The sequence below is a fragment of the Gorilla gorilla genome, chromosome 17, assembly GCF_029281585.2.
Source record: "Gorilla gorilla gorilla isolate KB3781 chromosome 17, NHGRI_mGorGor1-v2.1_pri, whole genome shotgun sequence".
Taxonomy (NCBI): domain Eukaryota; kingdom Metazoa; phylum Chordata; class Mammalia; order Primates; family Hominidae; genus Gorilla; species Gorilla gorilla.
Window position 1 is genome coordinate 40,728,506 of NC_073241.2, and position 16,507 is coordinate 40,745,012.

The following is a 16,507-nucleotide window of genomic DNA, read 5'->3' on the forward strand; positions in this document are numbered from 1 at the left end:
AAGCTACTACAAGAAATTATTTCCTACCTAAAACTTACTCTTACAACACACTTGACTCTTCTATGATACAACCATCTCTATTATATTAAGGAATATTAAGTATCAATGTAATATTTACCAGATCCTGAAATCCTAATGATCAAACTAAAATCTGAGAAACATTTTGCTTTCAAAGTGTAATCAATGAGTAACAGAAGAATCTTTATTTTTTAGAGATAAAATCTTGCTCTGTCACCCAGAGAGGAGTACAGTGGCATGATCATAGCTCACTGCTGGGCTCAAGCAATCCTCCTACCTCAGCCTCCCAAGTAACTGGGACTACACATACATGCTACCACACCCAGCTAATTTTTAATTTTTTTGTAGAGACAGGGTCTTGCTATGTTGCCTAGGCTGAACTCCTGGCCTCTAGCTATCCTCCTGCCATAGCCTCCTAAAGTGCTCGCATTAAAGGTGTGAGCCACCGCGCCTGACTGAAATGCTCTTTAGTAAATGAAAACACTCTCTAATAACAGTGACAGTGATTTATGGTGACTCAGAATACTGGCCAAAAAGAGGGCTTAAGATAATAAATATAACCTATCATCTCCCTTTTTATTGGCCTGAGTAAAATATCATTAACTGTAATTAAAAGAAAACATATACTCTATGACAGCACCAACTGAGCAGCAATAAAGGAAAGCCAAGTATGTATGTCGTAAAAAGATACCAATTAACACACTACGCAATTCCCTGAAGTTCCTTCTCAGATTCAGAGCCTATAACATGTCTCTCTAGGATCCATCCTTATGAATGAAATCCTCAGGCTAAATCTTTGACCAAACAATTAATGACAGGTCCCTTTGTGCCTGAGTTTGATGTGTGTCTGTGATCTAATGAAGCAATAATGCTATTGATTAAATAACTGGGATCTCTAAAATTCTACACACGAACTCTGTAACTGTAGATGCCATGGGCTCCTCCTCCCCTAATGAAGGATCCTTGTCATCAGGTCTTGTTTATAAACCCACATCAAAGACTGTACCGCATTCAAATTACCTCACTACAAGCTAAAGGGCAAGTATGTTATCTTATACATTGACACTGTCCAAATTATGAAAGGAAAAGACCCGTATTCAAGCTAATCCATTACCTATCTTCTCAAGTTCACTGCTTTACATGTGATTCAGCAACAGAAAATTACCCCAGTTCCCCAATGTCAGTACCAAAGGGTATATGTGTAGAGAAGACCATGTACCTGCACAGTTGGGCTGAGCACTATAGAAATGTTCTGTATATTCATTTTTGTTTCCAGTTCCTTTGCAATGACATGGTCCATGTGCACAATGAGCCAAGAAATCAGAAGATAGTTACATTCTGGCAGTTCTTTGAGTAAACGCTGGAATTCCTGCACTTTCTCAGTCTCCGTGGTCCTCCCACAAGCCTCTTCAAATCTGGGCATAAGCTCTTTGGTAAGCAAATTCTCTGGAAGGTCTCGCAAATACTGCTTCAGCAAACTGGCTACAGTGTTAGGCTCATAGTCTTCCAAGTTTGTAGACTCCTCCCGGTCATAGGCTGCTTTTAGCTCATCCACCTTTGATTTAATTCCTTAAAACATTCAAATTCAGAAGAGAGAAGATACTGAGAAAAGAAAATCAAACACACAAGTTTTCTTTACCATTATCCCCACCCTTGCTAAGGAGATGAGAACAGCAACCTGACCAATAACAAACCTCTTGTTATGAAATATTTATCTGCACAAAGGTCGTACAGTTCCTCTGTAAACACTAACATATAAGACTACACTTGGCTGGGCGCAGTGGCTCACACCCGTAATCCCAGCACTTTGGAAGGCTGAGGCAGGCAGATAGCTTGAGCCCAGGAATTCGAGACTAGCTGGACAACATGGTCAAAATCTATCTCTACAAAAAATACAAAAATTAGCTGGGCATGGTGGCGTGCGCCTGTGGTCCAAGTTCTTTGGGAGGCTGAGTTGGGAGGATCACTTGATCCTGGGAGGTTGAGTCTGCAGTGAGCCATAATTGCACCACTGTACTCCAGCCTGGGCAACAGAGTAAGACACTGTCTCAAAAAAAAAAATAATAATTAAAAACAGGCCAGGCACCATGGATCACACCTGTAATCCCAGCACTTTGGGAGGCCAAGGCAGGAGGATTATTTGAGGTCAGGAGTCCAACACCAGCCTGGCTAACATGGCGAAAACCTGTCTCTACTAAAAATACAAAAATTAGCCAGGCGTGGTGGTGTGTGCCTGTAATCCCAGCTACTTGGGAGGCGGAGGCAGGAGAATCACTTGAACCTGGGAGGCAGAGGTTGCAGTGAGCCGAGATCACACCACTGCACTCCAGCTTGGGTGACAGAGCAAGACTCCATCTAAAAACAAAAAACAAAACAAAAAACAAAACCCAAAAAACTAACTTCAAAAGTGAATTTAACCAAAAGTTAAATGATAATTGAAAAGCTCAACAGTCAGAACAGAAGTCAAAGCAACCATGAATATATTAAGCAAATATGCCCATTAATTCAGGAATTTGTTTTTAATGTAAAAACATTACACGGTGGTGCACATCTGTAATCCCAGAACTTTGGGAGGCCGAGGTAGGTGGATCACCTGAGGTAGGGAGTTCAAGACCAGCCTGGCCAACATGGTGAAACCCTGTCTCTACTAAAAATACAAAAATTAGCCGGGCATTGTGGCGGGTGCCTGTACTCCCAGCTACTCAGGAGGCTGAGGCAGGAGAATCGCTTGAACCCAGGAGGTGGAGGTTGCAGTGAGCCGAGGTCACACTACTGTATTCCAGCCTGGGTGAAAAGTAAGACTCTGTCTCAAAAAAATATAAAAAAAAGGTAAAAAGACAAAAATTAAACTACAATCCAAGTGTAAGTCTGGCTCTACACAGGCAGCCAGCTGCTTTTTCTAACAAGTCACAAGACTGACCACAAAAAAATGTGGCTTGGTGTACCTAAGTATGTTCCAAAAAGTTGTGGGTAAATTACTTTTTTATGTGTAAATATTGTACTGTAATTGCAAAGGGTGAATTAGCTACCCAAACAAACACTTTGAAAATTATTCTCCATTAAATCATCCCCATCTAATTTCTATTTTAAAGTTTGGATTCTTTTAAGTATAACCTTAATCTGAACAGAGCTGGAACAAAAAAAATAAAGTATGGGTTTCTAAAATCAAATTGTTTTGCTTATTGAACAAAAGGAAACTAAAGCAAATGATTTGCAAACATTACATAAGATTTTAAGTCTTTAGTACAATCTGCATTAAGTGACGTAATTTAGTGACGATTGCTCAGAAGAACACAAAGTAGTTTTTTGCTGTTTTTAATACTTAACACTTTCAGCCAATTATGTGAAACAAGCTACAAATTAACGCTGATAATTTCTGCGGGTAAATGCAGTCTAAGCTGAACAGCACTTCACAGTGGTTCCTTACATCTGGACTTTGGCATTCCTTATCCTTCGTGAAAATCTTTTAATGGCATTATGATAAATCTGTAACTTATCCAGTATTGACAAAATAAAATCAATAACAAAACACAAAAATAACACTATTATTTTTATATAATCTTTATTTTGTGACAGAAAATTAGAAAATAATTCCCATTTTCTTACTTTTATGACAATATGGGTAAACCATAAGTGATAATAACTGAAATTCTTGGCAAAGATTTTTTCTCTTCCTCATGTATATTTAATTCTTCCCCCTACAGTATCTACCCAACAAATTGTACAAGTAGACAATTAGAATGTGTGTTTGGTTTGTCATTACTCTGAAACTGTTATCAAAATGTTTTCTTTTTAAAAATTGGACACTACAAATGAAGTGTTCCACAGAAAGAGAGAAAGAGCATACAGGTACACTTTAATCCAAAAAATACAAGAAAATGTAGATTAGTAAATTAAAATGTACAAAATCACTTAAATTGTCTTTCATATTCGTTTAAAATTAGATAAGCAAGAACTAACACTTCCAGCAAAAGGTCTTAAAATGAATAAGTGAGAACTAACATCTCCAGCAAAAGGCAGTATTATTATTAGCACTGTCCATGACAGTAGCATAAGTCGGGCTGACTACAGCACACTGCCACAGGTTAGAGAATAAACCCAAAACTCAGCAGAGCAGGAGCTCAGCCCCTAGCTGTTGCAAGAATGGGCAGCAGCTCTGTCTGAATGCTTTTACACACAGAGAAGAGTTCTATGACTCTGAATTTCCAAAAAAAATGCAGACATTAAAAGTAGGTCAGAGACAAAAAGAATCCTTTGAACAAAGCTGTGGAAAATTTTCAGAAAAACTTTTACCTAAAACAAAACTAATTCATGGCTATTAAGACCATGTGAGAGAAGCAACTTATGTTATTAATGTTTAAATGTTTAAAAATCAATTCAGTATATTATTATTATTATTTATTTAATTTATTTTTTGAGACAGAATCTTGCTCTGTTACCAGGCTGGAGTGCAATGGCGCGATCTTTGCTCACTGCAACCCCCACCTCCCGGGTTCAAGCTATTCTCCTGCCTCAGCCTCCCAAGCAGCTGGGACTACAGGCGTGCGCCACCACTCCTGGCTAATTTTTTGTATTTTAGTACAGACAGCGTTTCGCCATGTTGGCCAGGATGGTCTCAATCTCCTGACCTCGTGATCTGCCCACCTCGGCTTCCCAAAGTGCCGGGATTACAGGCGTGAGCTACCATGCCTAGCCAATTATTCATAAAAATCAAATATTTCTTTAAATATATTTATATAATAATAAGGAGTATAAACTCAAATTCAATGCCTAATTTATTTAATTTTCTATAAAAAAGTAACATTTTAGCAAAAATACTCTTAAATAATGGCATGTAATCTAGTGGATTATGTAACGGTTTTCCCAATTATCAAAAATATCTGCCCTTTCTCAGCAAAACTTAAGTATCAAATCTACCTTCTAGAATTGCGTATGAACCAACTAAATGAAAAAACTAAGTCTATCTCTCTATATATTCCACATGTGTATGACTTAACAACTCATCATGAAAGTACTTGTGACCAACAAGTATTATTATTATTATTTTTGAGACAAGGTCTCAATCTCGCCCTGGCTGGAGTGCAGTGGTACGATCATGGCTCACTGCAGCCTCAAACTCCTGGGTTCAAGTGATCCTCCTGCCTCAGCCAACAATTAACTTTATAAAACAAATCTCTAAACAGAAACTGATGAGGTACCAAGACACTGAATAATGGGAATGTAATAATTTGGAACACAGATGCTGCTACAGGTCAGGGCTTTCATCCTATCCTGGTATAAAAGTCATACCACTTTCTAAGAAATCTTTTTACTTTTAAATAATATACATATTGCTTGATTTAGATACCCAATCAAAACACATTCTTGCCAAGTATGAAATTTAATTTGTATACATATGGAATAAAGATAAATACAAAATCCATTTTGCTAATATATGTAATAGTTGCATGTAGCTGACCAAAGCATTCACATGTGGGGCCTAAACATTTACTGCTTCTTGGTCTTTTGGCTAAAGTTGGGTGTAGTATCTGTTCTAGGATTTCTGGAGCAGGGAGATGGAACAGAAGCTTGCTTGGACCACTCCATGTATTGACCGGGTATTGCACTAACTCTAAGAACTGTGCACCAAGAAAACAAAAACCAAAACCATGTCATGCCTCTTAGCTGAGCTAAGGAAGTGCATTATATGACTGTGTCCATAAACGTGTCTCTTGGCCAAGAAGCTTCCTTCACACAGTTAACCTTTCTTTTCTTGCTGATGGCCCTCATACCACTGAGCCTCTGCTTAGAGAGGAAAGAAAAAAAAAAAAAAAAGCAGGCGCCTGGGAGTGGTGGCTCACTCCTGTAATCCCAGCACTTTGGGAGGCCGAGGAGGGCAGATCATCTGAGGTCAGGGGTTCGAGACTAGCCTGACCAACATGGTGAAACCCTGCCTCTACTAAAAATACAAAAATTAGCTGGGTGTGGCGGCAGGCACCTGTAATCCCAGCTACTCAGAAGCCTGAGGCAGGAGAATCGCTTGAACCCAGGAGGCAGAGGTTGCAGTAAGCCAACATCACGCCACTGCACTCCAGCCTGGGCAACAGAGCGAGACTCTGTCTCAAAAAAACAAACAAACAAAAGAAAAAAAAAAGCAGGGTCTGAATGCAGCCCTGTTAAGCAATGCTGCCAGTATACTTCACTTTGTTTTAGTCCTGGCTGCTGCAAGCTATGAACAACTAACGTGAAATCCTCCTAATGGAAGGAAATATAAAAAAAACAAATGCCAGAACACCAAAGAAAGGCTGGGGAGAGGGGTGGGTTTTTGTGCAACTGGGAGGATCAAGGAAATGAATAAGGCTTAGGATCCAGGCCAAATTTTCCTCACAATATTTTTTCTTCCTTCGAAAAATGAAAGTGAAGTTATTATTAAAAACCATCAAGTGAAGTGCACATTCCCAGTACCTGATACTCTGTAGATGCCTTCACACTTCATGCCATACTTCTCTACGTAATCTATACATTCACGGAAAACGGCTGGCAGCCGAATGCCATCATACATCATGGTCCTCTCTACTGCATCAGCCAAAGGAATTCCAAAAATGGGTTTGAGATTTGGAACATCAATCTGAGGCACCTCTGGCTCCTGAATTGGCTTTTTCTTTTTCTTCTTTTCCTTCCACTGTTTAACAACATCAGCTGCTGTCAAGTCTTTTGACTTCTTCTCTTTATGTTTTTCTTCTTTGTGCTTTTCTTCTTTATGCTTTTCTTCTTTGGGTTTCTCTTTTATTTTAAAATCCTTTTCCTTCTTTTTAGAAAAGCTGGGCTTCTTGAAAACATGGATTCCCTTGGACCTCTTCATTTTAGAAGGACTTTCTGCCTCATCTCCAGAGCTATCTTCCTGAAAGGCTGCATAGCCTTCAGCTGCCAAAGAAACAGAGACAGTATAAGTTATTTGTTTGTTTAATGTCAAACTGTCCATATGCTTTCTAAAAACAGAACCAAAAAACGGTGCCGCCTGGCACCAGCTAATCTAGCTTTTCACTTCTTGGCCAATTCCTCCTGGGCACTCCCAGCAAAGAAATGGGTTTCTTTTCAAAAAGAGATGTTGCAGTGACATCTCTTGACCACAAGAGGGGGACAAATAGATAGCAGTTACCATCCTTACAATATTAGGAGCGGAAACAGGGTTTATATTACATATGTGTGTAAGTGGAATTCAGGCAAACCAAACATTAGAGATACACCTGAAAGGCTCTACATAGAGGGCTAATGGAATGAATCCTTTTCTAAAGTAGACCGAGCATCCTTTCATCATGTGACTCGTGTCCTCTAACATACTACGGGTTGAGTATCCCTTATCTGAAATACTTGAGACCAGAAGTGTTTCAAATTTCAGATTTTTCTGGATATTTGCATTATACCAGTTCAACATCTCCAACCCAAAAAATCTGAAATCCAAAATGCTCCAATGAGCATTTCCTCCGAGTTTCATGCCAGTGCTCAAAAAGATTCAGATTTTGTAGCATTTTGGATTTTCGGAATAAGGATACTCAACCTGTGTTCACTTTACCTACCCTAGCTTTTCCAGCTAAGTGCTGCCTAGCCTATAACTTTAGGCAATCTCAGAGAATGACGAACTGCACTACTGTTTATGTGTTTCAGTTATTCTCCTATGACACTTCACTCTCCTGTCACCAGCTGCTAAGTTCTTTATGGAGACTGCAGCAGGAACTGCAGACTCTTTTAAGTAGAGGATTGAACTGGGAAATTCCCTCATCTTTAGATGGTGGCCAAAACCACTGGGCCCACTTCCCTGCATCAGAAACCTCTGGTTTTTCACACACTGACAAATGTGCCCAATTGCTTTACCAACCATGTCAGAGTTGTCATAGTTTGGTTTTGTTGTTGTTTTTTTAAATATCTGTAACTCTCCTAATTCTTTTCCTTAGCTAGCTACCTTGCAAGCTATTATATAAAAGATAACAGCTATTTCCTAAGTTACCCTCTAACTAAAATACCATGTACCCCACACCAACCAGAATGGCAAGAATCTTAAGGACAAAATACCATGATGCTTTAGCAAGTGGAATATTCATACATTGCTGGTGAGAAGGTAAACTGGTACAAGCATTCTGGAAGACTGTTTTGCAGGGATCTACTGAAGCTGAAATACACATGGCCTACAAATGAGCAATTCCACTCCCAGGCATAAACATAACAGAAATACAAAAACATGTACACCACAGAAGCACTATTCGTAACAGTCAAAAACTGAAAACCACCCAAACAAGCAACAAAAGTAGAACAGATTAATAAACTCTAACATATAATGCAATGAAACAATATCTAGTGCAAAGATGAACAAATTACTGTCACATGGAATAACATGAATCAATCTAACAAACATGTTAGGTTAAAGCTGCCTCCTCATGTATTTTAAGTTTGGCCTAAAGGTTTCTCTGAACATAGGGAACTATAACCTAACTGGATGTGTACACAGACCGTAATCTACTCTTGTACCAATTACAGAGTTTCAGCCAATCACAGGGGAGCGACTGTTCAAACTGCTCAAATAAGGCTAATGCCATGCTATAACCAATCCAGCTGTTTATGTACCTCACTTCTGTTTTCTGTGTGTCACTTTACATTTTCCGTCCATAAATATTATGTGACCATGTGGCAGCCCCAGAGTCGCTCTAAATCTATTCTGGTTTAGGGGCTACTGGATTCCCTAATCGTTCTTTGCTCAATTAAACTCTGTTAAACTGGCAAGGCAGGGTGGCTCACGCCTGTAATCCCAGCACTTTGGGAGGCTGAGGTGGGCGGATCACTTGAGGTCAAGAGTTTGAGACCAGCCTCACCAACATGGTGAAATCCTGTCTCTACTAAAAAAACAAAAATTAGCCAGGCATGGTGGCGGGTGCCTGTAATCCCAGCTACTTGGGAGGCTGAGGCAGGAGAATCACTTGAACCTGGGAGGCAGAGGTTGCAGTGACCCGTGATCGCACTATTGCACTACAGCCTGAGCAACAGAGCAAGACTCTGTCTCAAAACAAAAACATAAAAGAAAAAAAATCCCATTAAATTTAGTTTGTCTAAAAGTTTTACTTTTAACATATAATATTGGGTAAAAGAAACTAGACACAAATAGAAGTACGCATAAGTTTAAAATCAGGCAGCATCAATCGACAATAAAAGAAGTTTACTTATGGGAGGGGTAGGTGATTCCCTTTAAAGAGGCACCAAAAGAAAACTGATAATGCTCTATTTCCAGATCCTTGTAGTGGTTACACAGGCATACCCACTCATCAAGTCATATACAATTTGTGTACTCTGTGTAATTCTTCAAAAACAAATCAATTTAAAATATCATGAAGTTCAAAATAAGGAATACTTAACATAACTCGCTTTATTTGCTTTTAACATACTAAAAAGCCACGCTCAAATGATTCATCCTCCCTACTGAACAGGACCTCAAATGGAATGTATCATGGTATTTGCTTAAGATAAATAGCTACTTTATTGAAGGTTCCAAAAAAGTGTATCCCAAATAGCGAACACGACCTACCCAAGAAAAGTAAGATGCTTTAAGGGGAAAATTCCAGTATCTACCTTTTTTTGGGTGGGGCATCAGCGGAGGAGAGGACAGAGTCTCACTCTGTCACCCAGGCTGGACTACAGTGGTGCAAGCATAGCTCACTGCAGCCTCAATCTCCTAGCCTCCTAAGCAGCTGTGACTACAGGCACACATCACCATGCTCAGCTAATGGTTTAAGTTTTTGTTTCTCAGGCTCTTGAACTTCTGACTTCAAGCAATCCTCCCATCTCAGCCTCCCAAAGTGCTGGGATTATAGGCGTAAGCCACTGTGGCCAGCTTAATATCTTTCTAGACATCATTTTGAGTTATTACTTCAGGAAATATCCACTAGAAAACTTTTCCATTTCTGGAAACTCAGTATTTTTATTTGTGAGATTAAGATCCCAAAATACAACTCTAATATACAAAAACTGAGACCCTGAAAAATAAAGAACAGAAAAATCAAACAAGAGTCTCTGCCTTGACATGTTTCCAGAAGACAGCTGGTACATGTAATTAGAGTGGAAGTTTATTTAAAATATATCTAGGACAGGCATAGTGGCTCACGCCTGTAATCCCAGCACTGTGGGAGGCCGAGGTGGGTAGATCACTTAAGGTCAGGAGTTCAAGACCAGCCTGGCCAACATGGCAAAACCCTGTCTCTACTAAAAACACAAAAATTAGCTGGGCATGGTGGCGCACGCCTGTAGTCCCAGCTATTTGGGAGACTAAGACATGAGAATTGCTTGAACCTCGAGGCGGAGGTTGCAGTGAGCTGAGATTGTGCCACTGCACTCCAACCTGGGCAACAGAGCAAGACTCTGTCCCAAAAAAATAATAATAAAATAAAGTAAAATAAAATAAAATAAAATAAAAATATCCAGGCATAGGAAAAAATGGCACTTACTCCTCTTTTCCTTTTTCTTAAATTTCCCTTTTTTCTTCCCATGATCTTTCTCATCATCAGACACTATATCAGGAGGCTCATGGAGGATGTCATGGGGAGGTGAGGGCTCGCCAGTGCGGTACAATCCAGGAAACTTAGTAGGGCTGATCTCTTCAGAGCTGGGGGTCCGGGTAAGCCCGCTGCCATGCTCCACCCTGCGGTGTTCACTGGGGCTGCTGGTGGGGGGCAGGAAGCACTCAGTCATGCTGATGCCCTGACTAGGAAGGGACGAGGTCTTCTCTGTTACCTATCCATTACACCTGCACCAAGAGAAAAAACATTAGCAGAGTCACCTAACACCAAGGAACAAAAACAACCACAGCATTTACAAATCAAAAATATTTTCTCCACAATCCCCCTTGTAAAAAACTCTTTCATTTTATTGTCTCAAGATATATTCCATGCATCACACATTTCAGTTCTCAGGGTTGAAAGCACTGGGATCTTCGAGTATTCAAAAAATAAATCAAATGAAAATCAGAGGTAGAGTTCTCAAAGTAGAATATGGAATTCCTTAAAAAAAAAAAAAAAAACCACTCATCATTCTAAAGTGCTTCATTTGACTGCTCCCCAACATAAAATCTTACTATTTTGCTTTATGACTAAACAACTATAAATAAGTTACAAAGACGACTTTATAACTACACATGAACAGTTCACATCGTAATTAAATTTTATAATTAAAATGATATATTTAATGATTCATATAATTACAGACCACTGATTCTACGATGCATGCAATTTTATATACAGCTCATGTATTGATAATAACTATATTTTTGTACTGCAGTTATGCTAAAAGAAATGAACCCTCATTTAATCAATCCTAAAATACATGCAAAATAGTTTTACTACAACAGATGCTACAAAGGACAAATGTAAGAGGAGTTCAAAATTTGTTTGCATTTTCTCCCTTCTTTAGGATGGCAGGTACACAGTCAAAGTACTGCGTTTGAAAGTTACTTGGATTAATTCTTATTCCTCTTTAATGTCATTATGATATTCATTTGAAATACTATCAGAATCACTTTTTCTCTTTGCGCTCATTTATTTTTTTTATTTTTTTTGAGATGGAATTTCGCTCTTGTTGCCCAGGCTGGAATGCAATGGCGCAATCTCGGCTCACTGCAACCTCCGCCTCCCAGGTTCAAGTGATTCTCCCGCCTCAGCCTCCTGAGTAGCTGGGATTACAGGTGCCTGCCACCACACCTGGCTAATTTTTTGTGTTTTCAGTAGAGACAGGGTTTCACCATATTGGTTAGGCTGGTCTTGAACTCCTGGCCTCAGGTGAGTCACCCGCCTCGGCCTCCCAAAGTGCTGGAATTACAGGTGTGAGCCATCGTGCCCGGCCTCTCTTTGCACTCACTTTAAATGTTAACTTTACAATTTAAAAAATCCACAAGCCATAAGTGACAATTCTGAGACCATAAATAAAGTCAAAGGACAAGCAAATGTGGAAGAAAAAAAAAAGTTGCAAATTGGGAGAGGTAATTTCTTTAAAAAGCAAAGAGTTATTAACAAATTAATGAAAATAGCAACAAATTAAGAGAACCAGACAAAGGATGTGAACAGGCAGTTCACAGAAAAGTGGCTAAAAAATGAGTGGAAACAATGTTCAACTTCAATTATAATCTTTTAAACAATGAGCTATCACTTTTCTAATATAAGAGTGGCAAAGTACAAAATGGCACATATAAGATCCATTATGATGGTAAGGATAGAGGAAACAAGACTCACGAGAACACCTACTAATGGTAGAAGTATAACATGATCCTTTTTGAAAAGCAATCTTATCGTAGCTATTAAAATTTTAAATCTATTCTCTTTGATCCAGGAATTCTGCTTTTAGGAAATTATTCTTCAGATATACTTTCACAAAAATGCAAAGATATATGCAAGAAAATATTCACTGCAGTACTGTAAAAACAAAAAACAAGATAATCTAAAATGCTATCAATAGAATACTGATTAAATTATGGTTTATCCAAATAATAGGCTATAAAGTCACACACACACACACAGTTTCTGAAAACATGTAAGAAACGGTTAATTACTGTTAACTCTTGGAAGCGACAGAAGGGTAGACTTTATTCTAACACTTAAAAAAATGAAAAGGGGCCTGGCATGGTGGCTCATGCCTTTAATCCCAGCGCTCTGGAAGGCCAAGGTGGGTGGATCACTCAAGCCTAGGAGTTTGAGACCAGCCTGGGCAACACGGCGAAACTCTGTCTCTAAAAAAACAATACAAAAAATTAGCTGGGCGCATGCATGTTCTCACTCATAGGTGGGAACTGAACAATGAGAACACTTGGACACAGGATGGGGAACACCACACACTGGGACCTGTGGTGGGGTGGGGGAAGGGGGGAGGGATAGCATTAGGAGTATACCTAATGTAAATGATGAGTTAATGGATGCAGCACACCAACATGGCACATGTATACATATGTAACAAACCTGCACGTTATGCACATGTACCCTAGAACTTAAAGTATAATTAAAAAAAAATTAGCTGGGTGTAGTGATACATGCCTATAGTCCTAGCCACTTGGGAGGCTGAGGTGGGAGGATCACTTGAGTTCAGGAGATGGAGGTTACAGTGAGCTGAGATCGCACCACTGCACTCCAGCCTGGGTGGCAGAGTGAGACCCTGTCTCAAATTAAAAAAAAAAAAAAAAAAACAAGCTGTTTTTTGATCCTGTAAAAATTATGCAACATTAAAAATCATGTTGACAATATTTAATGATGTGAGGAAAAAGCAATTTTATTTACAGCATATCAATTTAAATATATAAATATATGCATAAAATAACAGGATATTAATAACAATTATCTCTGGATTTAAGATTATGACTGATCTAAACTTTTTTTGTTTTTCTTCATTTTATAAATTTTCTACCCAATATGTACTATTGCTTACATAACCAGAAAAAAAATTATTAAAAACAAAAAAGTTTTCACTGAAGGATCAATAAGCATCAGTATAATTCTGTTTTTCTTAATGGGCCCTGACTTTCGGCTATCATTTGGTTTTTTGTTTTTGTTTTTTTGAGATGGAGTCTCGTTCTTGTTGCCCAGGCAGGAGTGCAGTGGCATGCTCTTGGTTACTAAACCTCTGCCTCCTGGGTTCATGTGATTCTCCTGCCTCAGCCTCCCGAGTAGCTGGGATTACAGGTGCACACCACCACACCTGGCTAATTTTTGTATTTTTAGTAGAGATGGTGTTTCACCATGTTGGCCAGACTGGTCTCAAACTCCTGACCTCGGGTGATCCACCAGCCTTGGCCTCCCAAAGTACTGGGCTTACAGGTGTGAGCCACCATGCCCGGCCTTGGCTATCGTTGTTGTTGTTTTTTTTTTTGAGACTCACTCTGTCGCCCAGGCTGGAGTGCAGTGGCGCGATCTCGGCTCACTGCAAGCTCCATCTCCTGGGTTCAAGCCATTCTCCTGCCTCAGCCTCCCGACTAGCTGGGACTATAGGCGTCCGCCACCACACCAGGCTAATTTTTTTTTTTTTTGTATTTTTAGTAGAGACAGGATTTCACCATGTTAGCCAGGATGGTCTGGATCTCCTGACCTTGTGATCCACCCGCCTTGGCCTCCCAAAGTGCTACGATTACAGGCGTGAGCCACCAGGCCCGGCCTTGGCTATAGTTTTTTAAAGTGCATTCCCTTTTCCCATTAATTGAAGTTTTGACAATCTAAGAGTTGAGAGTTTAAAAGGACCTAGAGTTCAACAAGGTAACAGGAATTATACATTAGAGATGAGGAAACTGAGCTCAAGTCCATGGAAGCTAAAACACAACTTGTGGGGCAGGCACACAGGTTTACACTCCAGAAAAAAAAAATTGCTTATAGACATATCACCCACACGGATACCATGTTATTGTATGCTTCTCTGTCTTTGCTCATTCTCTCCCAGGAATCCAGCCTTCCTCTCAATATTTTTGCGTGGCTAATTCATACTCATCCTTTAACACTAGGCCTACAATTGGGCATGATTTTGTAGATGATGGAAACATTCTAAATTTGGATTATGGTGATGGTTGCAGAAACCCATAAACTGGCTAAAAATCATTAAATTATACACTTCGAGTGAGTGGATCTTATATGAGTTCTACCTCAATAAAGCTGTTTAAAAAAATCAAGCACTAGCAACACTTCTCCAAGAATCCTCCCTGGTGACCCACCCCATCCAGTATAAGCCACAAATACTCCTTTTCTGTGTCCTAGAACATCCTGAACATACCTCTTCACAGCACTTACCATACTGTATTTCAATTACATATGCATGTGTTCACCTTGCTAATGGTGAGCTCCAAAATTTAACACTACCTATGGCACACAGTAAGTAGTTAAATGTTTATTTAATAAACTAATTGGTATCTTTTCTGTTCTCAACATATTTACTGTTGATGAGACAAATATTAGAAGAAATGAATCTTGCCCTAAGCCTTAAGTTCTAATTCAGGAAATAAACGGAATCAACAATTTATTTGAGTTCCTATGGCTTCTGGAACTTTCACATACTTTAATTTAGCTAACCCTGTGAGAAAAGCAGTATTTTTCCATGTTTATAAACAGAGAAAGTAAGGCTCAGAGAGCTTAAATAACTTTCCCTAAATCACATAGCAAGTAAGAGATAAAACTGGGATCTGTTTGACTCAAAACACTTTTTTTTCACTGAACCACCCTTCACGTATACACACAAAGAAAGGGAATAAATACATTTATGCCAGGAGGAACAGTGTGGTTAAAGACACACAGGAACATTTGGGACTTACTATGAGAATGGGGTGAAGACCAGCCTGACCTGGGCAGTTCTTGCTAAGAAGTAATGGAAAAGACATTAAAAGATAAGGTGGGCTCAGACAACTAAATGCCATGTTGAGTTCAGACCTGGTGTGGGAGTCATTACCAATTCCAAAGCCAGAAAGTGACAAAACTGGGGCTAAGAGAGGAGTAAGGGCAGGAATACCAGCAGCAAAATGCCAGGTGGCTTTTGATCATTCACCCCTACAACATTTGTAAGTTATACTATACTACGTTTCCATGTTCTCCTGGTACACAATTATTTTTGTTTCCATACTAGACTGATAAAGACAATTAGACAGTTTTGTTCATAAAGTATTTAATAGATTATCTCACAAAAGCTACTCTAAAGAAATATTTATTGACTTGTGCTATGGACTGAATGTGTCCCCTCAAAATTCATATATTGAAACTTAATCCCCAAGGTGATGGTATTAGGAGGGGGGGCCTTTGGGAGATGACTAGGTCGTGAGGGTGGAGTTCTCATTAATGGGATTAGTGTCCTCTTATGAGGACACTCCCTCCTCCTCATACGAATTCACCACCTCCACCCACCACGTGAGAACACAGCAAGAAGGCCAGGTCTATGAACCAGAAAGTGGGCCCTAAGCAGACACTAAATCTCTCAGCATCTTGATCTTGGACATTCCAGTCTGCAATGAAAAGCAATAAATTTCTGTTGTTTATAAGCTACCCATGTTATGGTATTTTGTTATAGAAGTCTAAACAAACTAAGAGAAGTTAATTCATCTAGAGCTGAAGATAAGTGGAGCCACTAAAGGCAGACATGAAGGAGTGAGAGTCTGAGTGCATGACGGTTTAGTAAGAAAGGAAGAACAACATGTTTGCATTAGGACACATTGTTTGACCACTGGGGAGCTATAGCAAGCCTAAACTTCACTGAAGAAAAGGGCAGAAGAGAGAGGTTTCAAATGGTCCATAATAAAATTTAAGTATAAATATTCAAAGGCAAGAAAACAAACAACAAAAATCAGAAATTCTTATTTCTGAGGAAAGAGGATACCTGGTGTAAATTATTGAAAACTTGAATAAAGATTATTTATCCCTATTCTTCCTGGTACGTACAACTAAAATTCCCAGATCAGATTAAAAAAAAAAAAAGAAGAAGAAGAAGAAACAAAAAAAGACTCTGAAAGGTAGACAGAAGGAGG

General features: G+C 39.2%; 1 protein-coding gene and 1 pseudogene across 5 annotated transcripts in view; one reads left to right on the forward strand and one right to left on the reverse strand.

Annotated features, from left to right (window-relative positions):
• RALBP1 (ralA binding protein 1) overlaps positions 1 to 16,507 on the reverse strand; it is a 62,808-nt gene that overhangs the window by 13,927 nt on the left and 32,374 nt on the right. For all 5 annotated transcript variants that reach the window (XM_055368640.2, XM_004059177.5, XM_055368639.2 and 2 more), the window contains 3 exons: positions 10,485 to 10,783; positions 6,463 to 6,921; positions 1,238 to 1,587 (listed from right to left, as the gene is read on the reverse strand). In XM_055368640.2, the coding sequence (XP_055224615.1) occupies positions 1,238 to 1,587; positions 6,463 to 6,921; positions 10,485 to 10,728 (1,053 nt within the window). In that variant the 5' untranslated portion in view covers positions 10,729 to 10,783. The remainder of the gene's footprint in view (positions 1 to 1,237; positions 1,588 to 6,462; positions 6,922 to 10,484; positions 10,784 to 16,507) is intronic.
• Positions 5,508 to 5,649, forward strand: LOC115931504 (uncharacterized; annotated as a pseudogene).